This window comes from Morchella importuna, assembly GCF_003444635.1.
Source record: "Morchella importuna strain M04M26 chromosome Unknown Morimp01GS018, whole genome shotgun sequence".
Lineage (NCBI taxonomy): Eukaryota > Fungi > Ascomycota > Pezizomycetes > Pezizales > Morchellaceae > Morchella > Morchella importuna.
In genome coordinates, this window is record NW_025763415.1 from 908,684 (window position 1) to 934,739 (window position 26,056).

At 44.3% G+C, this 26,056-nt stretch overlaps 6 protein-coding genes across 6 annotated transcripts; 4 read left to right on the top strand and 2 right to left on the bottom strand.

Moving 5' to 3' along the window:
- Nucleotides 1-2,940: 2,940 nt before the first annotated feature.
- On the top strand, nt 2,941-3,951 carry LAJ45_06393 (uncharacterized protein; the record flags this gene model as incomplete). The annotated part of the gene is made up of 2 exons (XM_046115957.1): nt 2,941-3,233; nt 3,288-3,951. The coding sequence occupies 2 exons, from the start codon at nt 2,941-2,943 to the stop codon at nt 3,949-3,951; spliced, it is 957 nt and encodes a 318-aa protein (XP_045971066.1).
- A 2,642-nt stretch (nt 3,952-6,593) lies between these two features.
- Nucleotides 6,594-7,364, top strand: LAJ45_06394 (uncharacterized protein; the record flags this gene model as incomplete). The annotated part of the gene is made up of 1 exon (XM_046115958.1): nt 6,594-7,364. One exon carries the CDS (start codon nt 6,594-6,596, stop codon nt 7,362-7,364), a length of 771 nt encoding a protein of 256 aa, XP_045971067.1.
- A 1,253-nt stretch (nt 7,365-8,617) lies between these two features.
- LAJ45_06395 (uncharacterized protein) lies at nt 8,618-10,140 on the bottom strand (the record flags this gene model as incomplete). The annotated part of the gene is made up of 3 exons (XM_046115959.1): nt 8,618-8,957; nt 9,008-9,372; nt 9,427-10,140. 3 exons carry the CDS (start codon nt 10,138-10,140, stop codon nt 8,618-8,620), a joined length of 1,419 nt encoding a protein of 472 aa, XP_045971068.1.
- Nucleotides 10,141-15,468: 5,328 nt separating this feature from the next.
- Nucleotides 15,469-16,755, bottom strand: LAJ45_06396 (uncharacterized protein; the record flags this gene model as incomplete). Its single annotated transcript, XM_046115960.1, has 1 exon — nt 15,469-16,755. The coding sequence occupies one exon, from the start codon at nt 16,753-16,755 to the stop codon at nt 15,469-15,471; it is 1,287 nt and encodes a 428-aa protein (XP_045971069.1).
- A 2,649-nt stretch (nt 16,756-19,404) lies between these two features.
- On the top strand, nt 19,405-20,783 carry LAJ45_06397 (uncharacterized protein; the record flags this gene model as incomplete). Its single annotated transcript, XM_046115961.1, has 5 exons — nt 19,405-19,578; nt 19,660-19,817; nt 19,871-20,049; nt 20,516-20,721; nt 20,778-20,783. 5 exons carry the CDS (start codon nt 19,405-19,407, stop codon nt 20,781-20,783), a joined length of 723 nt encoding a protein of 240 aa, XP_045971070.1.
- Nucleotides 20,784-22,965: 2,182 nt separating this feature from the next.
- Nucleotides 22,966-25,002, top strand: LAJ45_06398 (uncharacterized protein; the record flags this gene model as incomplete). The annotated part of the gene is made up of 10 exons (XM_046115962.1): nt 22,966-23,046; nt 23,223-23,298; nt 23,353-23,356; nt 23,422-23,437; nt 23,532-23,568; nt 23,627-23,691; nt 23,910-23,998; nt 24,108-24,421; nt 24,555-24,685; nt 24,754-25,002. 10 exons carry the CDS (start codon nt 22,966-22,968, stop codon nt 25,000-25,002), a joined length of 1,062 nt encoding a protein of 353 aa, XP_045971071.1.
- Nucleotides 25,003-26,056: the final 1,054 nt, after the last annotated feature.

Below are 26,056 nucleotides of genomic sequence, written 5' to 3' on the forward strand. Positions count from 1 at the left end.
TTGTGACTTAATCGATCTTGAGGGATGGTCTTGAGATGAAGTAATTCCTCCACAGACAGCGGCAAGACAATACTGAAAAACTTCCTTTCGGTCTTAATACCTACCATAAGACGCAAACAGAATTTTGCATTGGAGATTCTATTACAATAAAAAAGAATTGGAGTGAGTTTCAAGAAACCCTAGCCCTAGCGACTTAGGGCTTATAAGATCCTTGTAAAGCTCTACCGGAACAAGTCCATGTTTCGTGACGTATTCTCTGGACTCCGCGAAAAAACCAATTAACTACATGCAATAGTAGATATCTGTCTAAAGAGTAACAGCGTAACCTCTTTCACCATGTACCCGTATATCACTGTGTGACCGTGCCTATGTTTCAGTTTTGTCAGCAATGGTGGTGATACCCCGCAGGAAGAGTTTTCTTCCTCCAGTATAGTGTAATGAATACAATCAAGTGCGGTATCTTTACTAAAGTCTACTACAACCATGCCTCGATATTCTAGAAGCAATTTGGGGAAAATAAAGAAACACATAGATTTCGAAAAGTGTATAAAGGAAGCTAAAGATGATTTGGTAAAAGGAAAGTGCATATTAGTACCTTAGGCAGTGGAGATGAATGGTCCAGCAGCAAGCACTTTGAGAGATCTGATTGGAGGGAAAACAAGCCGGCAAGAACTGTGCATTAGTCAACAGAAACTTACACCAATCGAGGAGAAGGCTATCAAAACCTGGCTGATTAGACTTGATGAATGGGGATTCCCTGCTCAGCATCAATATGTTAAAGACATGTCGATGGACTTTTTACGCAGTTATGGGGTAGAAGATCTTCAGCTAGGCAAAAATTGGATTACTCGGTTTCTACTTTGTCACCCAGACCTTGTCTCCAAATTTGCCACTAGGCTTGATAAACAACGTACCTATGCAAATAATCCGGATTTATTAAGAGATTTCTACGAGAAGGTTCAACAATCGGCATTCCTCTTTATAAGTAGCTATTAACACATTTTGTAGCTCAGACAGATTATACAGGAGCATGGAATCCTCCCACAAAATATTTACAACATCGATGAGATGGGTTTTCTATTGGGCCGTTCAGCTCGGATAAAGGTTATTCTGCGACGGGGAAAGAAACGGAATTTCAAGTCACAAGACGGGTACAGAAAATTAATTACAGTAATTGAAACTGTATCAGCTGGTGGTCTGGCTTCAAGTTTAACTTCTATGATTATATATGAAGGAGAGACACAATACGCGGGGTGGCATGCATTAGTCAAGGAGAGTTATGAAACATATTTCAGCCGATCGCATACAGGTTGGACTAATTGTAAGATCGGATTGGAATATATTAAAGAGGTTTGTAATAAGCATACAGTAGATAGGTATTTCACCCCTATTAGATGCGATATATGGTTTTATTACTTATATCTAATAAGTATATAGATATACCGATATGCAATGTGTTATTTAAAGGTTTTGATTGGCCAGGTATTAGATTGCTTTTTCTTGATAGTTTGATTGGTAATATTTTGAAAATATTATTTTTTCTTGATATAAGCAACAAATCGAGAACCTTACTTTTTCCTTCTATTGAATTCGGGCAGGGACTTTACTTTTTCCCTCTTTTGATGTTAGGGGCGATTCTGGGTCAGGTATATTGCTTCTTCCCTCTATTGCTGTTAGTGGGGATTCGGGGTCAGCGACATTGCTTCTTCCCTCTATTGCTGTTAGTGCCGAATCGGGGTTAGTGACATTGCTTCTTCCCTATATTGCTGTTAGTGCTGAATCGGGGTCAGCGACATTGCTTCTTCCCTCTATTGCTGTTAGTGCCGAATCGGGGTCAGCGACATTGCTTCTTGCGTATATTGCTGTTAGTTGCGAATCGGGGAGTTGACTTTTTCCTTTTATTGAATTCGAGTAGGGATATTGTTTTTTCCCTTTATTGCTGTTATTGGCGATTCGGGGAGTTTATCGTCTCCTTCTATTGAATTTGGGCAGGGACATTGCTTTTTCCCTCTTTTGATGTTAGGGGCGATTCGGTGGCAGGTATATTGCTTCTTCCCTCTATTGCTGTTAGTGGCGATTCGGGGGCAGCGACATTGCTTCTTCCCTCTATTGCTGTTAGTGCTGAATCGGGGGCAGCGACATTGCTTCTTCCCTCTATTGCTGTTAATGCCGAATCGGGGTCAGCGACATTGCTTCTTCCCTTTATTGCTGTTAGTGGCGAATCGGGGAGTTGACTTTTTCCTTTTATTGAATTCGAGTAGGGATATTGTTTTTTCCCTTTATTGCTATTATTGGCGATTCGGGGAGTTTATCGTCTCCTTCTATTGAATTCGGGCAGGGACATTGCTTCTTCCCTCTTTTGATGTTAGGGGCGATTCGGGGGCAGGTATATTGCTTCTTACCTCTATTGCTGTTAGTGGCGATTCGGGGGCAGCGACATTGCTTCTTCGCTCTATTGCTGTTAGTGCCGAATCGGGGTTAGTGACATTGCTTCTTCCCTATATTGCTGATAGTGCTGAATCGGGGTCAGCGACATTGCTTCTTCCCTCTATTGCTGTTAGTGACGAATCGGGGTTAGTGACATTGCTTCTTCCCTATATTGCTGTTAGTGCTGAATCGGGGTTAGCGACATTGCTTCTTCCCTCTATTGCTGTTAGTGACGAATCGGGGATCTTACTTTTTCTTTCTATTGAATTCGGGAAGGGACATTGCTTTTTCCCTCTTTTGATGTTAGTGGCGATTCGGGGGCAGGTATATTGCTTTTTCCATCTAATGATGTCAGTGGCGATTCCGGAATCTTATGCTGCCATTTTATTATTGTTAGAGTTAGTCAGAGTTTTGATTGTTAGAGTTTTAGTTTAAAGTTACTCTCGATCGCACATTATTTTTTAGTTAAACAATCAATATCAAAACTCTCTACCTACAATATCTTTTGATACGATGCCTCAAATATTCAATGAGAATGCCTCTACTGATATTCACTGCATGCTGGAATTCACCAACAAGACAGACAAAACTGGCTATCTCAAAATCTACGATTCTACTTTATTTTGCTGGAGCGATGATCTACCAAATTCAGTAATCGACGAGGAAGATATACTATGCCGAATCGTTTGTTTTGTCAGCGATTCTCTCACAGAATCCACCGAAAACTCTGTTGGAATATGTTCAGGCAGATTCTGCGATATGGGTAAAGACAAACCAGTTGTCATTACTTTAATGAGTAAGAGCGAGTAAGTAATTTGATTTACTGTATAATATATTAGAACTAATAATTTCACACTTAGATTTGCTGGTGACCCGACACATCCACGTTTTGACGATATAGCCCCTGCACCCTCCTATGCCACTATATACTCAGTCGGGAAGGTTGTAGGACAACCTAAGGGTACTATCAAGTCTCTCTCTATAGGCTGGAGATCCTTTGATTTACGATCCTCCTACTACGATTTAGAGGCTGCCTCCAAATCAGCTTTCCGAAGGTATTTCGTTATTAGGTGGTATATACCAGCAGGAAAGAGGTGGGAGAGCACAAAATTACCCCAAATCGATAGTGTCATCCAAATCACTGGGAAATTAGTTGGTAGAGTTATCGTTGATAATGCATCATCACATTCTTTTCTTGGTTGTATAGTGTCGTCATTAAACTACATTTCAGTAATGCAATCGGGATCGGGGGGTGGGTCTATTGGACAATCCTCAGGTAGATCAGAGTCTAAAAATGTTGGAAGATCTTGGGGTGCTCGGGCTCAAAAAAGATCTGCGATATATGATTCAAGTTTGTATTCAAGTTCATCCCCCCCTCCAAAAATCACTGTTAGCTCATCTTCTATTTCCAAACCCACTACAACAGGTAAAAAGAAAGCTTCGAGTGTATCTAATGACTGTTCTGTCGATGACGAGTTTGAAGATATTGAGGATGATATTGTTGAGGATCTTGGTTCTGAGTAGAATAGGTCGGTATGAGATATATGGGTTTGTGAGTTATCGTTAGCTATTTTATTTTTAGTAGGAAGAGTGTATGATTACCAATGGCATATATAACTATTGTGTATCCCTCTTTAGGAATTGAGCGACAGAGTTCTATATTAAACACAATTTTTAATGCAAAGATGCCAAGAACCAATTCCAGACAATCAATCGATGATTCCAGAACATCGAATCGGATCCGAACAAGAAGAAATAGAAACTCTCAAGCCTCTAGCTCCCAATTAGACCGAATTGAGATGCGATTAAATTCTCGAGCTGAACAACAAATTACAAATCGCCGACAATCCACCCAAAACCAAAACAATGTAGAGTCAAATTCATCGTCTAACAATTGGTGGAATATTTTACCCACAAAAACAATTCATCTCCGACCATATATTATTACTTGGTCAAAACAATGCACCTATTGTGGTGCAGCTTTATTAACTAGTGAGAATAATGGTTGGTGTTGTACTAATGGAAAATATCGATTACCCCCCCTACCAGTATATTCTCCCGATACCGAAATTGAATTTGAGCAACATGGCACTCAGTTGAGTAGGATCAGCCGAAAACTCAACAATATTTTTTCATTTTCAATTTTAGGAGTTACAGGTGGATTTCGGCAGTTACCGACACCTTCAAATGTTGCTATAACAGGACGAGTATACCATCAGTTATTGGATGCCAACCAAGGGCAACATTCAATTCGATGGTTTCTTCACGATGAGGAATCAAGAGACTCATTAGCTCTTGAGCTTGGTGTACCCTCCTCCCTAGTTAACAGCTTTCGAAAACTACTAGAAGATAACAATCCTTTTGTTTACCATCTCCGAGCAGCATTCACTACTGCAACAGATACCCCACTTGCACTAGAGTTATATACACCAACAACTGGTGGAGAAATTGCTGCGATTATACATGCCAACAATATACAAAAAGTCTACCCTCGGAGTGTATTAGTTTACAACAATATTCTTGATCGTCCAAAAGCTATCAGTATATTAAGTCCCCTTTACGAGCCATTACAATATCCTGTTTTCTTTCCTCATGGTACACCTGGTTGGGACTGCAAATCCGATATCAGTCAAATTCGATTGTATAGAGCCAGGCTCACAACAGAGAACCGATTTCTGAGGTTTGGTAGATTGTGTGGAGGATATTTGGTGTATATGTACTCGAGAGTAGAAGATGAAAGATTGGACTATATACGAAAAGGACGAGAGAGACAATACAACCAGCAATCTGAAATTGCAGAGGCAGAAGGTGATTTACCCATCGAGAAAGGCACGACACTACCGAACTCTTTCCTAGGTTCCCGAGCATGGGCATCGAATGAGGTTGCCGACTCTCTTGCTATCTGTCGGTCAAGAGGCAAACCCTCATTTTTTATTACGATTACAACAAATCCTAACTGGCCAGAAATTAAAGAACGATTGAATCTAGGACAGAATGCCTCATATATACCAATTATTGTTTGTCGGGTATTTAAAGCAAAGCTAGAGAATGCCATTGCCAAAATTCGGAGCCATTTAGGAACAATAGTTTACATTGTTCGGGTTATAGAATTCCAAAAAAGGGGGTTACCACATGCACATATTGTTATTAAAGTAAGATAATTCGAAACCCCAATTGAGGTTGATGCTAAAATTTTTTAGGTGAATCCCGAGTTACCTTTCTCTGCTATTGATTCCATTGTCTCTACCGAAGTACCTACAGAAGAGGAAGATCCTGTCCTACGAGAATTGGTTCTACGATTCAATCAACACCCCCAAACACATTTAAATTCTCCCAACAGTCGGTGTAACAAAAATGGATCCTGTATTTGGGGATACCCACAAGCGATTCGGGAAACTACAGAGCTTAATCAATATGGTCGAGTACAGTTTAGAAGAAGAAAGGAAGAGGATCGATGGATAGCATCGTCTATGCCATTTCTTACTAAGCTACTAGAATGTCATGTTAATGTCGATATATGTTTTACAGTTAATATTTTCATGTATCTGTATAAATATTTATTTAAAGGACCCGATCGAACATTATTTTCTTTCAATGTTGAAGGACAGCAGGAGGTTGACGAGATCAATGACTATATTAATGCGAGATATCTGTCTGCTTCAGAGGCAGCATGGAGAATCCTGCAATACCATATAACAGATCGATCGCCTGCAGTCAAATCGCTTACAGTTCATCTACCTGGAAGAAACATGCATCAAATGTATCGAAAGGATGGTGGAGAATCTACAGCATCGACTTTGCTTAAATATTTCTCTAGGCCCCGAGATACAGTTTTCCAAGATTTGACTTATATTCAATACTATGAGAAGTGGATTCTGTACTCGAAGTCGTCAACCACTTTCAAAGATACCGATTTCCTTGAAGAAATATACAATAGTTATCCACAGTTTATTGTAAGAGCTAGGAGGAGGAATGAAGCAATAGCCTGAATCGATACAGTCTCCCCTAGAACTGGAGAATTATTCTACCTGCGAGCTCTTCTACTGTATCGATCAGCTTATTGTTTCGAGGACCTAAAAATTGTCAATCAAATTACATACTCAACATTCCAAGAGGCAGCAGCAGCATTATTTATCTTCGAAAATCAGTCGGAGGGGAAAGAAATTATGGCAGAAGCTGTCCAAAGCTTTTGCAGTCCTAACCAACTACGATTCCTGTTTGCACATCTCCTGATGAATATTCCAGTGACAGCAATTGAATTGTTCGAGGAATATCAGGAGGCTCTCTCGGCAGATTATCTTGACCAATACGATTCCCCGATAATGGTTATGAATAAATGTTTGGAGGGGATTGCAAGACATTTGGCTGCTCAAGGTAGTAGGTTGACTGATTTTGGGTTACCCCAACCTCAAAACCTCACAGATGAAATATCTATGGAGACTCTTGCATTAGATCATCGTAGTATCGAACTTACTGAGATGGCAATATTATCTCGGGAACAGTTATTACCTCAACAGCTAGATGCTTTTGATACTATCATGAACAATATGGATAAAATAGCAATCGGGGAGATTCCTGAACATACATGTTTTTTTCTGGATGGAAAAGCTGGTCGGGGCAAAACATATATTGTAAATACGATCGTAAATTATCTAAGAGGGCAAGGAGATATTGTTGTTATTACTGGTTCGACAGCTTTGAGTGTTACACTATATGAGAGAGGTCGTACTGCACATTCTGCATTTGGTATTCCTGTCGTTGAAGTAAAGTTGTCCTATGAGAAGGTTTTAGTAAAGTCAGTCGCTGACATTACGATATTAGAACAATATGGAGCTACAATCGACTTTGAGTATCAGATCAGATCGGGCGAAATTACTATCGAAGTCAAGCTTAATTATATGGGAGGAGATGCCTATGGCCAACAAAGCAGCAATTGAATGTGCAAATGAGTTCTTGCAACTCGTACTTGCCAACGACAAACCATTTGGTGGCAAAGTATTTCTTGGCTTAGGTGACTTTCGACAGGTAGCACCAGTGGTTAAGTCTGCAGGACCAACAGCTACACTTGAAGCATCTATACGATCATCCTACCTTTGGGAACAATTCAAAATTTTACGATTGGATACACCTATAAGAAATGCCTCTGATTTAGAATACGCCGAGTGGGTAGACAAAATTGGAGATGGTTGTCAAGAATCAAATGAATCGTTTGTCAATCTGGATTTAATTGAGTCTTTGAACTCAATCGAGGAGGCAATTGACTTTCTATTTCCAACAGAAGTATTGCAAAATCCAGCGATTGTTTCCCATCGTGCTTTTCTTAGTCCTTTGAATATCAATGTAGATCAATTTAACCTTGCGATTTTTGAAAGATTCCCGACAATGGAGGGTATGTATATTTATTTTCCTTACTATTAAAAATTACAATATACTGATACATTATTTATTACAGAAAGAACATACTACAGCCACGATTGCATCAAAGAAGATCCTAATTTCACATCCCCGACTACCAACATTCTACCATCGGGGGAGATTGTAGATTTCCTATCTATGTTGAAGGAGCCTGGTGTACCTACACACAAATTGGTTTTGAAGGTCGGGTGTGTTTGTTCGATTATGCGAAATCTATCACTGGAGAATGGCTTGGTTAAGAATTCCCGAGTAGTTATTAAAGAGCTATATGAAAGATTTGTCAAAGTTGAATTGATATCTACTGCAGATAATATTCGACGGGATACAACTGTTTTCTGCCTCCCCTGAATCGTATTTGAGTTTCAACCAAAATATTGCTCTTGGACAGTACAGAGAAGACAATTCCCTTTACGACTAGCATACTCAACAACCTTCAATAGTTGTCAAGGCCTAACACTCGATAGAGCTGTAATCGATCTCAGAACTCCTGTATTTGCACATGGTCAACTGAATACGAGTGTTTCCCGAGTCAGAAATAGAGACCATATTAGATGTTTATTGGATCATGATATTTCAGTTATTGATATCGGGGATAAAAACAAAGTTAAAAATATTGTATATAGAAGTCTTTTGTTATAAGATTTTATTTCCTTTTTTTTTTTTATTTTTAAAACAATTTTTTAAAACAATTTTTTAGAACTATTGGTACTTAATACAGGAGTGGAGATTTTCAGTAACAACAATAATAACAATACATAATATAGGAAATAACAATTTATTCCTCTTCGGAATCATCGGACTCAACCAAAATAGCCTCAACATTATCGGCAGTAATTTGTTCCTGTTGATATTTTTCCCACAACTTTAACAATCGGACAGGAGTGACAATACTCATACCAATTTGATGGGAATCAGACTCATCGGTAGGGCCCTTTACTGATAAAGTAGTACCATGAAAATCAGTCGGCTTCCAAACTACCACTGAATTGGCTGACTGTTTGATTCTGATTCCATAATCGGCAATGAAGAAGTGACCCCCCTCCTCGGATCCATATGTCCTAGCTGTAGTCCAGAACAATGCATACTTATGAGGGCACTTTTCATTATGAGTACCCCTATAATTAATTAGTAACAATGAAATATAAGTACTCGGAGTGACTATTACCTTGCATAATTATATGCGATAAATCCAGAAGGAGGTGCCATCGGAACACAGTCAAACTCAATGTCATCGGCTCCCACTCTCACAGTATAGTTCCCCCAGATTTGGGAAGTAGCCCTGTCTTTAGCAGCATAATTCATTCTCGGCATTAGGGTAGAATTGCAAAACCCAGTTATATCCTCAATAATCGTCTTCGGCAATCTACCCTTACTCATGTTCCAAAGAAGAGCAAAAATATAGCTGCCCAAGTGCTCAAAGTCTTTTAATCGGTTTTTCTTGGAGGTGATATTTCTAACCCAATCGAAACTGGCTTTGCTTCTGGAACCAGCTGAATATCCCATTTGACAAAGTTTGCCAGTATCTTCAAGCTAAGAAATAATTAGCAATCGCAATAGTAAAATTTGGAAAGAAATAATACTTACTCGGACTGATTTCCTGACCTGACATTCCTTGATAATAATCTCATTGACCCAATCTAGAGTTTCTTTCTTGCCCTCGGCCATCCAATTCCTAGCAACCAATCCAACAATTTCCTTGGTGTTGGAATCGACAAAAATGTAGTTTTGGTCTTGGGCAACATCTAGTTGTAGATATTGTGGTTTCAAAAGTAGCATCGGTGGTACTTTCAGCCTTTTGTCTTTCGGCTTACCAAGCTGGAGGTGATCATGCCAAATGTCATGGATTTGCTCGGACTCATACACCCAATTACTGGGTGGAGGGTAGGGTGTTTGATATCGGGTTACTTCCACAATCGTAAACTTTTCCAAATATTTGTCTCTCCTTGCATCGTCCTCCTTGAGGTTACACTCCTGAACAAATAAAGCTTTGATTCTTTTAATTCTTTCCTTCTCCTCCTTCCTCTGCTTCATCGCTTCTCTTAGCTCTGCATGGCAATTCGGCTCCTTCATTTGTTTGGGGTGGTTGAGGAAAGCTGCAATATCATTGAAAATGCCATCGTTCACTCCATCGGCAACATTACAGAACTCTCTCTTAATAGAAGAAACAAGAGAATCAATATTATTATCTCTGATTTTCTGCAGAAGAGAGGGTTTGCTAGCTAGATAGATAGCAATTTCATTGATGGCCTTTTTATATGCTTTGGGGGGTGGTATTCTTTTGGATCGGATAGGAGGCATTTTTGTGGATCGGATAGGAGGTATTTTTGTGGATCGGATAGGAGGTATTTTTGTGGATCGGGTTTGTAGAAGCTGTAGGTGAGTCAGGTAGTAATCAGAATTTTAGGGGAATAGACAAGAACAACAACAACAACAACAACAACAACAACAACAATAAGTGATTGTACACTTAAGTATAGAAGGATATCAAGGGCAAAGCACCAAAATATCCGGTTTTCTATCTTATTTGAACTCTCTCTTATGTGTTGTGTGTTTGAACTCGCAAGCGAAGGGTGTTGCGAAAGGTATTGCGAAGGAAAAAGGTGTTGCGAAGGAAAAAGGGAAAGAGGGGAAACCCAACGACAGCGACGCGCCCGAATATTAGCAGCCTTACCCTACCTGAACCAGCACCCAGCACCCGCTCGCAGCACCCGTGTCACCCAGCACCCGCTCGCAGCACCCGCTCGCAGCACCCGTGTCACCCAATACCCGCTCGCAGCACCCGCTCGCAGCACCCGCTATCAGCACCCGCTCGCAGTACCCGTATCACCCAATACCCGCTCGCAGCACCCGTGTCACCCAACACCCGCTCCAAGCACCCTGGAACACCCCAATGTCCATCGTTACCTCCCAAGAATCTTCCAATGTCAATCGCTACCCTCCTAGGATTCTCACCCGATATCACCAATGGCAGAACCATGCGCAGTAATAATAGTAATATAATGCTATGTACATATGTCTGCACCCGCGCCCGCACCCGCGCCTACCACCTCCCAGCGCCTAATTCCTGCCTGCGCCTGCACGCCTACTTACGCCTGCGCCAGTGGTCGATACGGTGCTCGAAAGGGTGCTCGAAACGGTGCTCGAAACGGTGCTAGGTGCGGTGCTAGGTGCGGTGCTAGGTGCGGTGCTCGAGGCGGTGCTAGGTGCGGTGCGCGAGGCGGTGCTCGATTTGATGCCTCCTAGGCGTCGATTTGGGCGTCGATTTGGGCGTCGATTTGGACGTCGATTTGGGCGGGTATTAGGTGTCGAATTAAGAGTCTATGTGGACGTTAGCATAGGTGTCAATATGGAGGCAGGTAGGAGGGGCGGAGGTAGAGGTAGGGTTAGGGGTAGGGTAGAGGTAGGGGTAGGGGTAGAGGTAGAGGTAGTGGTAGAGGTAGAGGTAGAGGTAGAGGTAGAGGTGGAGGTGGAGGTAGAGGTGGCGGTGGAGTTGGAGGCGATCTGGGGATCCTCACCCAGCAATGCTGCGCGCTAGTCCTGAGTGAGCCTAGCGTACATGCAATATATCACTTTCTGTCAATATATCACATTTCCAAGCGGCCTGTCACATTTCCAAGACGACCTGTCACATTTGGACGAGACTACCTAGCTGATTTCATTGTCCTAACCGGCCGAAGGCCGGAAACCACTTGTATTTCATAGTGCCACTGGGTGAACACGGCTATTAATTATAGACGGTCATGTCTCACATTGCACTTGGCAGTTTTTCTCATTTTGTTTAGCGAACAAAATTATTCCCTTATGCCTACCAGCGCACTCCACACATCTGTTACAACGTTTAGATGTTGGTTTATTTGGTCCCTACCAACGGAATTATTCTAATACTCTTGATGGATGGTTACAAGACGGGAATGTTGGCATTCATGAAGGAACATTTTACCCGTAAGTATTATTCTCACTACAATACCAAAGACAATCACTAACCCGCTTCAGATTACTTCTACAAGCCAGAAAGCTCACCTTTACGAAGAAAAACATTTTAAGTGACTTCGAGGCCACCGGTATCAACCCTCTAAACCCTAGATGCCAAGTTAAGTCTTCTCTTGCCAAAGCCGCAGCTGTGGCTGAAAAGATAGATGAATGCGTACCAAGGACACCTCGACATGGAAAAAGCATTGTTGCGCACACCCGCCGTACCATAGCTCTTATCAAAAACCCTACCTCATCTGGTAGTCTGAAGGTTATGATTGGAAAATTATCTACCAGCGCTGCTGAGAATGCTGCACAGGTTGTTGTCTTGCAGTAGGAATTGGATCACTTGCTCAAGAAAAACAAAGCAACAACTGACTCGCATAAAGTGAACAGCAGAAAGGTCCTTTCAAAAGCGCTTGTAGTGTCCTCACAGGAAGCAGTTCGGTTGAGACAGGATTGGGAAAAGAAAGAAAAGGCGAAGGCGGACAAGAAGGCTATCAAGGATGCTAAGGGCGCAAAGGTATCTGGGAAATCAAAGAAAACGGTTAGCATCAAAAAAACCGTTGATATTGAGTTGGATTCTGAATCCGAATCTATTCACTTTAGTGGGGAAGACAGCGAAGGATTTGTTCCTATATACACTCCTCTTAAACTTAGAAAAAGATCTGTACGCTCTTCCATAGAACTACCATCGCGTTCCTTAAGATCACGATCTCAAAAATAAAAGCCGTAATCCCATCAATTGAGCAACCGAATAGTGCCAGTGAGCCTGAGACAATATCTGAGACAGTGGCGCACGGGTACACTGTGATCAACGGGTACACGGTGAAATACGTTAGTACCTAGTACCTAGTAATTTGAATCAAAATCCGAACGAGGCTTCGATCAATTTATTCTTGTCTCGTGTCCACCACTATCGACCTGTATCCGCTATTCGCGCGACTAAAACTACAGTGTATACTACTGACGGTATGTCGATGGAGTAGATCCAGGCTTGTCCTCTGGCTTATGTCCCGTGGGTGACGAGCCTAAGATTGTCATTACATGAGCTAATGGGTTCTCTAGGGGATGGGATGAAATAATTTGTCTGGCCGTCGGCGGGAGAGTACGATTAAAGGTGTCTGACCTGTTAACAGCACATCAGGCTTTACCGCCAATACCAGGATCTCGATCTTCCAGCTAATGCCGCACCATACCGACACCAGTACTTCTACCCTAACCAATCGACCTCGCCTCCACTGTATAATCATATAATATCACTCGTACAAATATCGCACGTTCATCATGGTTTATCACTCGGTCGCATGCCCCTATGTATGACATCCTTTCGCAACCACGGGGCGAGCCAAAAGCAGAACTAGACTATTACCAACCTACCAAGCTACAAGGCCGAAACTTCTACTAGAGATAGATCGACCCCTTCACTTCCAGTGTTTGCAATGAGACGTCGGTTCGGCAGTACAAACCGGTACAAAACTAAACAATAATGAGATAGTTAGTACAGTTTGAGCTTCAGGCAATGTGGTTATGCTTAGACAAGATAAATCCTAAACCGATACGAAAAAACTAACTAAATGAGACTAATATTGTTTTTCCGCTGCCTTCAGTAGAACCTTTGCCCCGCCGGAGTAACATGCAGCTCTCAAACACCAGAAAGGAACCCTAACCCACATATCACTTAGAAAAATAGCATCACCGGTTTAACCATGCTAAAAGAGGCGGTTAAATAGTTAGTACGATTTCGAGGGTGTGGTGGTATAGTTAGTACGATACGGTGATTTTTTTCATACCGGTTTGCACCATTGCAAATACTGTTGACTTCACAAACGTACCCTGACGTGACACCCTCATACAACGGTTTTAACAAGTTTTGACTTCGCTGCTAGCCTGTACCGGAGAACGCACGTCCCCCTACCATAGAACTCACGGTTCCACCTTTGGGCGCTGCAGCCCGGTCCCGAAACGTTGCTATTAACACTTCTACCGGTACCATGCGGATCTCAGCCTCGATTTCCATCAAGCGAGATTTTATCACTAGTGATGGGCACAAGACAAGACGAGACCACATTTAGGGTGGTATTGTCTCGTCTTGTATTTAGGGCTAGTAGGTTTTGTCTTGTCTCGGGACTTTTGGCAAAGTCTCGAGACCTCTCGAGACTTCGTGAAAAAGGGGAAATATAGGACAATATTTTTTGCTAATTGTTATCCTATGGAAGAACTATCTCTCTCGAAAAAGTATAATGCCTCCAAAACCGGCTCAAAGGGTCCAAATCTTCTCAAAATGGTCTAAAATAGTCTCGCGAGACATCTCGACACAAACCCTTAATAGTCTCGAGACAATTGTGACACTATTTTCATGAGTCTTGTCTTGTCTCGTTTGGAAAGCTCGAGACCTGGTCTCGAGACTTTAAGTCTCGTGCCCATCACTATTTATCACGATTCTACTTTTGTTGTTTTCTTTCATTTCAATACATTTTAATTTCTATTTTAGTTCTGGGATGCCAGATATTGTTATAGGCCCTGGCCGGGTTGGGTACCATTAATGAATCAACCAACCAATCAATCACGGGGTGAAATCATATTAAAGAATAAAGCGAAAATTTGGGTGAAATCATCGATTATCACTTGTCGTGAGTGGACCCCGCACCACAAACACGACTCAGCTATAGAGACCTCGACTGCCCTACTATTGAAGCTTTACCATATAGATATATAATCTCAAAACCTGTACACGGAATAGTGAACCCGGGAGATCTACAGCCAACGTGCACGACCATATGCCCAACGATCGAGCCCAGGAAATATGTGAAGGATTAACTCACCGTCAATGTGCTTTTGCGCCTGCCCGGTTTTCGAGTCTCATGAACCGCCGAGACAATGCTGACACGCCTTCGAAAATGCTAGGAGGTGGCTAGAACCAATGGATGTTGTGGTTTTTGTTGAGCTATTACCCAATTGCGCTGTGGCTTTTTGTCTCGCATGGGGGTGTCAGCATCGACCGATTGTTTGATAAGCGATGTGTAGGGAAATGAATCAGGAAACTCAGGAAAGCTATTCGTAGTTGGGGAAAAATGATTCTATTCCATCCCATTAATTTCATCCCATTGTCCCTAGTTTAAGGGATGATAAAGAGACTATGGAGAAATGCAAAATGGAAATAGATTTCATAAAATATATACTTTTCAATGCCCCGAACAAAGTGAAGGATAATTGTAGCTTATATCGCTCTCTGGCTGGCTGCTCTATGCGGACCAGCGGCCTTAACCCCATTACCAACAAATTAATGTTCCGGATATTATAATTACACTGTAAGCTAGAAGATATGTGGTTACTAGAGAGAAATTCGGGCCTTCCTTCAGGGCACGGTCAGGGTCTAGTCTGGGGGTGTCATCCGAAAAATGCATAGTTTGCGGCCATTACCGGGGCCTTTGACAATAAGCGCATGAGCAAGCACATTACCCGCGACCACTCCTATGCGTAATGTGCGAACTTATCAATTCATTCTCGAGAGTGGTATAGTGGAGATGGGCTTTGCGGACAAGGAGAATAATCACGGGCTAGGAGTAAGAAACAACGTATATATTAGTGTCTTCCAAGAGAGAAACAAGGATTTCAACACGACAAGAGCTGGCAGCAAAAATGTATGTACATCTCTTATTCGAACAAATGCTTTAAAGCATCCATGCTGGTGAAACAATTAAATAAAATGTGGTCCTGCACCATCCCAAGAATGAAGCGTGCCTCTCCAAACCTCTGGTTCGCATTCAAACACTCTGCAATTTCGAGCGTTCCATTATCTGTAGTATCTATCACCCAAACCCTTCCAGGAGGAACAAGTTTTTTGTGCGTCGCAATGGAACGAAACTTCGCCATGTAGGTGTCGGGATCCACCCTGTTCATTGAAAGACCATCGATAATAGACCCCAGGTATAAGGTGTTGTGCTTCAGGTACAATGCAAATGCCTTGAAATCTTGGAGCACTCCGTAACTAAGAGCTGGAACGATATCGTTCTTGTTGACAAGGGAGTAAGTCATGGTCTTTGTCTTCTGTCGCAGTTGCTCGTCAAGGGAGGCCGCGGGTTCTAAGCCGTAACACTCGATCTTCCTTCCAGGGACTGTTTTCCCATTGGTCAGGAAACTACCATCAGGGCCTGGCTCTGCGAGGAGGGGAGCCACAAGACCAGCGACTCCCCCTCCAAGGGAGTGCCCCAGCACCACCAACCCGTACTCTGGGTTCGCCACCAGTGCCTCCGTCACTTGAGAAATCAGTAATGGAAACTGAACTAGCCCTTGCGCAGCCTCCCACATCCCCCCATGGACCTGGAAGCTTTGACCCCACAGGTCAATCTCGGTGTAAAGGAATCGAACATCCTTCAGCGCGGCCTCCAAAGTTCCGGTCCCCTTCAATGCCACAATCACTGACTTCTCACGGTCATCCACAGCCACAAAGTGTTCAAGCATTGCTTTCCCGCGAACTGCGTTCTTGTTGACGTATGGCTGTACCTTATACCGCGGGATACCCGTATAGTCCGCTATGAATTCCTCGTCCGTCTTGAGGGGGTTGATTGTCCCGTAGGCAGCATCGGCATACTTCATGTAATGCGCGAAGCGTTTCGCGATAGGACTGTCCTCAACACGAGAGAATTTCCGTGTGTCGTATACCGGCTTTTTGCTCAGCCCTTGCATGATGGCGATAACTGACAGAGCGATATTGACATCAACGAACATGAGTTCCCCAGAAAACTCTTGGTAAACAATATTTGCGATTTCGAGGATGGAATCTCCTATGTGGGGCGGGAGGAACTGTGCAAGTGTTTGTGCAGCGATTTCCTGGGCTAAGGGATCATTTACAACGGTATCAACAGCACCTTTCGTTACGGCGGCACCACCGTAACTCAAGGATACGACTTGACGTGTAGCGCCACGGGTGATGGGAAACATTGCTGAGCAAAGTAGAAATATTCGGTAATGATAGGTTGGGAGATGCTTCGGCGGGGGGTAAAGGATGAACTGTTCAAGAATTAATTCCGGTGAAGTTGCGTATTGACTGGAAATATATAGTGTAGAGATAGTGGGGTAATAGATTTATGGGTCTGAACGATCTAATGTGAGGATCTCCCTGCTGGCAAGCGACCGCAGCGCAGGGCGAATCTTCACACCAATGCTTCTTACTCTAGCTGCGGCTTCTGCGCCCAGTCTTTGCGTGTGAAGGATTTCACACTCGGTAGGTAGTAGTGCGGTTGGTAGAGAGTAATGCATATGGTATCATAGATATTATTTCATACAGGATCAAGATTCGTAGACAAAATGAGGTCGGAGCTCGGTGAGACATGCTCAGAATTGGGTGCAGCGCAGTAACACCTACCTGGCAGTGACTTATCACACATGGTACTCTAGAGTACAGTTGAGCTGAACCTCGCTGCTGATCATCCATGCATGAAATAGTGGACGCCTTCCCGTAAGCTATAGCGGGCGTTCTATCGCCGGATAGATCAAATTTTGGTGTTCTAACGAATAGGACAGTGTGTCTATGTGTTTCTTATAGACCACCCCCCCAAGGGGGGGTGGTCTATTTGATTCATGAACACTATCCGTTTTCTATCCGTTGCAATAGGGAGGACACCTTACTAGCGCGAGAAATAGTCCCAAAAAATGGCCTCGCGATACCCAATTTGTATTAGGCGCTGATTAGATTTTTAGGAATATATATCAAACACCGTATGCTTACGGGAACCTGGTCTATTCGAAAACCATTCTCTATTGCAATAGAAGACATTCAATAGCTTACGGGAAGGCGTCCAGTAGCATGCAGCTCACTCAATGTGTACTCGTGTACCGGGAAAAGAACCAGAATAAGCTTTATTTCCTATACGTGGGTACCCAGATACATCTGAGACCTGCAGGGACCAATTGAACGTACCCCTCGATTTGCGGAGAACCTTTCAGCTTTTAAGTCGAAAATTGAAGAACATGCATTCCATCGCTTAGAAAATTTGCAGCTTTGCTCTTTGACTTAACACTAGGTACCGCATTAATTCGTTCGAACGGCCGGTCACACAAGACGTCGAAGTTGCCTTTTCAAGCTAATATGAGGGAAGATTAGGGGGCGTATTCAAGACAAATAACCAAATACGGGAATTTCAACGTCTTGTGTGACCGGCCGTTCGAACGAATTAATGCGGTAGTGGATTTGACCTACCTTTGGAAAAGAAAAGAAAGTTACCAAATAAGCTTGTGCGTGCACGGACAAAGCTGCGAAGTTGAGCCTGTCATTCCGACTCCTTCGCAAAGATGGGGGGCCTAGATAGGATTGAAAACCAACCGTGCACGCGCATTCGTGCATAAATTGGCAATCTACAGTGCAATCGTCTCGGTAGTCTCCGCGCACTGCTGGCTTGAGAAATACTCAAGGACGGAATACTTACCTAGAGTAGTATTGAGTAGAGTATTCATCAGAAAGTGACATGTCAGCTAGCTATAGAGGCAGGCGCAACTTTAGCAGCACGAGCTTCCATATTCAGGTCTGCTAATTATAATATCTAGAGTAGGTTCCTCTTCGCCGTCAGGCAAATGCTGATCCTTAGAAAGGGTAGTTTTACTATTAGTTGCGTGATAGATCTTCTTATCTTTCTTCATATTATAAGGGATAGGTACTAAGTAGAAAACAGGGTGCTGGACAATGAGAGGGCGCTTCAAGTGTTTACACCTACTACTTATAGTTATCGGTTAATTAAGATGCAAGTTTCAGGGGTGTGACGTATTGCCCTACATGTGCCCCATAGTACGCTGCAATTAACAATTTTTTTTGAAGTGTTTTATGATGATAGTGTGCGGCGCGAGAAGCTATGGAGGGCAGGTGTGTAAACTTCGTTAGAAGCTATGGAGGGCAGTTGTGTAAACTTCGTCGAAATCTGAAGGGACAATTGCAACCAATCAATCTCCAAAAGTTGGAAGATCTACTACTATAACGGTGTTAGAGCCTAGGCTAACGGTGATACCCCCCTTGGTTTCCCGTACCAAAAAATTATCCGAAGTTGAAAAACCCACCCCAAAGCTTCTCGCGCCATAGCTATAGCTAGCTGTGTTTGTGAGTATACTTACAGATGACTTGCTTGTGCACTCAACTCCCCCGACACTTAATTGAATTCTCGTGGAAGTCTCTTTGCGTGAATTAAATCGGGTCTACCGCTCCAGTCCCTACTATTCACTCCGCTCATGGTTATCTAACGCCATTGACATTGTGTAAAAAATGAATAAATATCCGACAATATCTTGACGGATCTAGCTAGGCCTGTATTCATGCCCCCACTTGCGATTGTGACAGTATGGCGAATGGTCAGCTGAGGATGAGGATCAGAGTGATTTAAAATTTAGCAACATACATAATGCACACTTATGCTTTTACAACGCTTGTTGGCTGCATCCCACCAGCGTGCTGCATGTCTACAGGTAAAAATTCAACTCTTATTAAATCTTCCCAGCTGCACAACCTACGGTAGAAGAAGATACCTATACTCGGACGTTCACAATTCTTAGACGTTCATAATTCCTAAATTCATATTATTTTATATATAAACCCTCGCACCTTTCATGAACGTCTCAACTGATGGTTTCACAGCCCATAAGGGCGACGAGGTCTGCCGACCTACTGACTGGGTTGACATTCTGAAGTTCATTTTCTTCAACTTCATCCTCCATGCTGTTACTGTCAAATCATACCCAGGAAGTAGTACAGTCCTAAGGTGCCTTGATATTTTCACAGGGGTTTGTCTGCCTCTTCTGGGGGCTTCGAGGGCCATCTTATCAATATATTGATCCCCATGTGGTGAGCCGGGTGATCTAAAGGCTGCTCTTAGGGCGGGTGCGGTGTGTATGGTTCAGGAATCGGAGGACGCCTATCCTGAGCCCGGAGCCACTTATCGCCATATCAGATATATCATGGAGCCTGGGATGGCTGAAGTTAACAAGGCCGTGTCGCAGGACGCAGACCGAGCAGTCGAAATGTATACAAACCGTGCTCCTTTGATATTAATTTGATTGTTGCTTACAATACCAGAAAAGAAATATATCCTGCTTTAACTAAAATCAATGGGCAACACCCAGTAAAACGTCTCGGATATCGATATTTATTCCGAAATTTCGTCTCAAGCTGGACTGCTTCGGACGAACGGGGCAACCGTCGCACCCGGAGGCGTGATCCCTCCACCGCTGAATCCACTGGAAGCCATCCAATGCGTCCGTATACGTACCGTTTGATCAAGGTACTAACACATTTTGACATTGGTCCATTATCTACCAACATTCCCCTAGGCCTAGATTCCAACGTTTCGAAGCCTAGTTACTGTTCTAAACTGTACAATCGCACGATTGGAAAAATTTCCCAATCAATACATGGCATGACCTGTAGCCTCGAAACATGCCAGTCACATCATCCAGCGGAGCTATCAAAACGACCGGAGCTAGCCAGCAATTACAACGTTACTGCGTATCTTGCGGGAATTGGCCAGATATTTTACGGTTCTTATCAGCTTTATAGTCTTAGCTCGGCCCAATTAAATTGCGAATTTCGGAGTTGGTGGATACTCATTCGCGACCACACCATACCTAATCATGTCGTTGATAAATCTATTAGCAGCTCTTTTCGAGCCTGGCTGCCCAGCAATGATCCTAGTATACTATCGAGGTACTCAAATGCCCCCAGCTTCCGTGGAGTCACAGAACCTCGTGAGTGCACAACCGTCAACGAAACCGGGGGAAGAGGTGCAGTCTTCTAGAACGTCCATGAGGAATGGGCGGGGGTCCGGAAACAGACTCTTGCTCGGTGGTGCAGTCGGCATTGTGTACGGGGGATTCGACACGATCCCTACGGGCACTCGTAAGTATTCTGGAACTGCCCGGTGTCGAATTGTAAGTAATACCGATACATGTAAAAGCTATTTCCTTACTAACATTCTTGTTAAAAGGAGTGATTGTTGCAGAGCTTTCGCTTCATTCTAATACTACTCGCAGTAGTAGCACCACACTTGGTTATCGTCTTGATGACGCATGGAAAGAGCGACATCAAACTGGCTGAGTCTTTCGATGCCTCAAACATGAGTTACCTACCTAGTCTTAACCCTTCTGATAATATTCGTGTCTCTTATACCAAGTATTGGCTGTTTATTTATATAGGATATAGCCAGTTACTGGGCCTGCTACTCATACGCTTGCGATGGCGATGTCGGGTTACGCCTACTGTTAGAGAAGATACCCCCAAGTCGGAGAGCAGCAGTGGAGAACATCCGAATACAGATGTGTACGCTATATATGGTAGCTGCGCTCATGTTTTGTATGACCTGTGTCACCATTTATTCTTTGGGTGGTGTTGTGCGAATGATGAAAAGAGATCAAATTTGTATTAGAGTATAGAAATGTCATCATATTTTGCCTTTCCTTTCTTACCCTTATACTGAACCTCAACTATCAAACCTGTAAGGACCTTTTACAATGCACTATTTGAAATACACCTGAATCTAGCACAAGATCGCACGAGGTCTTGAACAATATGTATTGAGCGGACAATATTTCCAAAGTCACTGCATGGGCCACAGATCCATATGACTGCATGATCGATGATGATAATAGATGTTACCCTGTTGATCTCCGGTAATTGCGGTGACAATGAGAAGGTCCACACAAATCTCCCATACCATCTCTTGCCAACATCTCTGCCCCGGCGTTCGCTGTGCTAGCTCCCTTATAATGTGTCTCAAGGAAAGGATACTGGTATATGGAGAACTCCATCGGATTGTAATGTGCTAGATGTCTTGGGTTTGCAGTGTTCAAGTGAATTAATAACAGCTTGCATAAATAATAGCTAATGTTAGTGGCGTGGTAGAAATGGAATCTTAAAAACATGAATATGAGTACTGGTCTTGCAATTTGCACGATTGACCTAAATGACCCACGACCCATCCAGAGGGCCCATGTTATGTTTGATGGATCTAACCTGTGAGCCAAGCAACGCGCATTAAGCCACAGTTGATCCGACCGTTAAGATATAATATCTTCTTCTTCTTCTTCTTCTTCTTCTTCTTCTTCTTCTTCTTCTTCCTATCTATCGTATCTGATATCCTTCTAATACTCTAGTATGTAGATATTGTCTTTCGGTTATCTGAAACTTTTTCACTCTGATTGATCGGGAGTAAGAGGGGGTGGTTTGGGAAGTGTGAACTCTCTAGCAACCGGCTCACCCCAGCTGGAATGCATGCCGAACTCAGTATTAGAACTTGGAAAGAACCAGAGACTCCTGGAGGGAATGGCGTTGGAGGTGGCATGAATTGGAGATGGCATGAGTCGAGATAGCTTATTATTAACTGAAGGGACTGAAAATATGTCTAAACTTACACTATTGGAGGAGGTGGGCAACTGCGGGAGGTAACCAGCTAGCGACTCTAGAGGGAACAGCTAATTATACTAGAGAGGGAAAGTGTTATATGTAGGTAAAATGGATTCTTAAGCAAAAGTAAGATTTCACGGTAGAGAGGTGGTCCTGCTGGTTCGTATGATATCTATCCTTCGTGATGGTGGTCTAATCTGAGGTAAGTTATATACATATACATTGTAAATATAACTTGATAGTGACGGTAAATATAATCTTAATGGGATGAGTGAACGCTCAATCCAGTACCGAAAGGACAATTGGTAAGGGTTAAATGCGCGGCGATCGACGCCTCCGGTGATTCCACGCCGGAATCGTGTACCTACCCTTTCCCGCCCCCTCCATACAGGAGGTCGCTCGCCTCCTCCACTCCACCCCGGCAAGCGGCTGCCCACTGTCAAGAAAGCAAGCTGGCCGTATATATTGCCAGGTTACAAAAATAACTACGCACCCCGCATAGCAACCAGACACGATTCCCAATCCGTTTCATTCCGGCCATGGACAAGAGTACTACATATAGTCCTCTAACTCTCTAGATTCATAGATATAGAATCATCTTTCTCATATCTATTGTGACTGTCGAAATATACCTACTTTGATGGTTGGTGGTTGTCGTTGGTGCGTAGTTATTTTTGTAGCCCGACAATACCATCACACCTAGATCCACCCCCACCTTTGCGCGCACCTGCACCTCCACGTCCATCTGCACCTCCACGTCCACCTCGACCTCGATGCCCCCTCCACCTCCACCTCCACCAAACAATCACGAGTGCGCACACCGACTCCACCATAAGCTCGTTCCTACCCACCGAGTGAGTCATGGGGGATCACTCGGTAGTGTCTTATCTACCGTGATTGATTTACCCGCTTTTCCCGTATTGTAGCCCTAAGCTACATATAACCCTTATAATTTTCCTCCATCTCCACCCCCACCTCTAGATTGCGTCAACCTTCAGCGGGGCGCGACACCCACGAACTCCACTAAAAGTTCGAATCAGACCTTGAGCTTGCCTCCTCCACCCGTGTCACGAGGTGTCGGTCCGCTCCACCTAAAGCCAAACCAGGTTTGTTTTTCTTGGGGAAGGGGGGCAGCATTTTATTGACAGACAAAGGGATAGGGGGGTCAGCATTGACAGACTAAGGGATACTTGTCATACTAAATACACTAAACGTTGTCGCTAGTTTAGATGGGAACGACGAGCAGTAATACCAGATTATCCTATGCACTTCATCATATTGCATTATCTCTGCTATATTAGGGACGTTGCGCAAATAGAGCTGGGCCCATGGGCTCTAGAGTATCTTCTGGTCGGAGAAGGACAGATGTCTTGGCAGTACTAGGCCACCATAGATTACATAAATTATACAAGAGGTCAGACTGATAGTACTAAGGGATACAGGAGATTGAGGCGGCCCCTCCCTTCCGAATTCCCTTCCTAGAGACATCATTAATAGAAGTACGTACATGTACCATTCATCTATCTATCTTATGCATACAATTCACTTGAACACCTATATAAGACGAGAGTCCGCAACCATACCGTACTGTCTGCGGGGAGCTATGCCGCTATCTCTAACCCATGCATTTCTTTTTTTTTTTTTAGTTTAATTCATTAATTACATGCAACCTTACAGTTATGGCAATTCTAACCCAATTCACAACCTTTCTTTATAGCGCTATTGCAACCCTGCCAGAGGCCACCCAGGCGCTGTACAACAGTGCGATGCACAACCTGGGAGCGGAGAACACGCCGGAGCTGACGGGTGAGATGAGGGTGTCATTGACCAGTGTGGTGACGGGGTTTGTGCTCCATGTACCGACCACGGAGTAGTGGGAGGGAGAGGGAGAGGGGGAGGGCGTCTTTTTGACCAGGCTCGCGCGCGGGGGGGTACCGGGATCGGAGCTGGTAGTGTGGGCGGACACTATTACGGCTGCGCTGAGGGCTTTTAGTGGCGCTGGGGGATCTCCCGCTCCATCCCGGCCGTCTACTTCTGTTGGGTCCTCCTCGCGCTCCCCCACTGCCGCAGCAGAGAGCCCGGCCCCAGCGATGCCTACTCGCACGCCCGCCGCCGCCGCCGCCGCCACGACCACCCTTGCTAACCCCCGTTCAACCCACCGCACCCGCAACAGCAGCAACCGCGCCTCCACCCTACCCGCTCCACGTTGCCCACATCATCCCATTTTCGGTCCGGGACGCAAAGGCGGGCGCGTTCTGGGGTTCCTTGAGCGTTTTCTTGGGTAGTGGGGGTGCGGAGAGCGTGAGGAGGGTTACGCTGCAGCTGGCTGAGGGCGGGGACGGGGGCGCGGGGGGAAAGGCAGGGCGAGTTGGCGAACGTATGACCCTCGAACTGCGCCCACATGGTCTTTTTGACGATGGTTTGATCGAGATGTTGCCGGTGCCCGGTTCCGGCACCTGGACCGGCGACTATGACCCCAGCGTCGTGTCTAGCGTAAGTGCACCACCCCCCTCCCCTTTTTTCCATTTTTTTCCCCGCGTATATACAGCTAACATCCCCAGTACGATATAAGACTCTCCTTCCCCGGCCTTGCACTGGTGGCGCTGGATCGATTCACTTACTCCAGCGTGCCGCATGAGAAGTTATCGAGTACTAAGCTTGCCTCCGGCGACGTCATCACGTTGACTACCTCCGGCCAGGTGGCAGCTCCCGCACCCACTGCTCCTGCAGCTGCACGCGCTGTGTGGGCGCGTGAAGCGTTTACGCGCTGCTGCAGGATGGCCAGTATCATCGTACGGGGACGGGAGTGAAGAAGGGATGGGCTGGGGGGAGGAGGTTGAGGGGTGGGACGAAGATGGGGAGCAGGGGATCGAGGGTCGTTGGGAGGGGGATGGGGGGAAGCTGGCAGACTGGATAGTGTCCCCCGCTGAGAGTGTGGAGGAGTGGGTTCTGGGCTGCGCGGCGCGAACCGAGGCGGTGACTGAGCAGGAGGAGCCGGGAACGGGGGGAAAGGTAGGAAACTAAGATTTGGAGCTGCCTTGGGGGAAGAGAAGGAGGGAGAGGCCATGGGAACGCCGAGAGAAAAATACGAAAGCTTCAGAGGACTATCGGGTTGTGGGACTATATACAATAAAACCATCTTATTTCTACTACGCACGTCCGGCGATTGTGACCTACAACCCGCTGTTCCTAAAACTGACTGAGAACTATGACGTACAGCAGTGCGGGTTGAAAACTGATCCTCTATTGCACTCATTAAGCGTAAGTGATTTAAGATTCCGGGCTTCACAGAAGAACGGGCATGTTGGTGGATGGCGGGGTTGCCTACTCAAATCTCCCCGCTGCAAAATATTTTCTGTTGTCACGACCCTTGACCACTTTCCCTGGCACCCGCAATTACTATTCCCTTTTTCCAAGTCTCAACTCAACCAACTCAACTCAACCGGCCTCAGAGCCAGTTGAGCTTTTCATACTTGGTTGAACTTTTTTAATTTCGTACTTTACCTAAAAGGACGACCCGAAAACCTCAACTCAACCCAACCCGACGCACTTTGATTACCCTTAGTCTCAATAAGGTGATAAGCCGATTCAAGGCTTTTCAGCTGATGAGGCAGGCTGCGCTTATGTAAAGTACAAAAGGTTAGTAGCTAGACAAATAAGATGTATTGAAAGCAAAAGCAAATCCTCTTTCACTTGCAGCTGGGCTGATAGGTGGTGTGCGATATGTACCTAGGTACTTCATTCGATGAGTTGTACATGTCGTTACATGAGGCATGCGCAGAGGCACCCCCACCTTCAGGCGCGTTCAGGAAAGAATCGACCGATCCACAATCTCTAAATCCACCCTACTCTGCTCTAGACTGA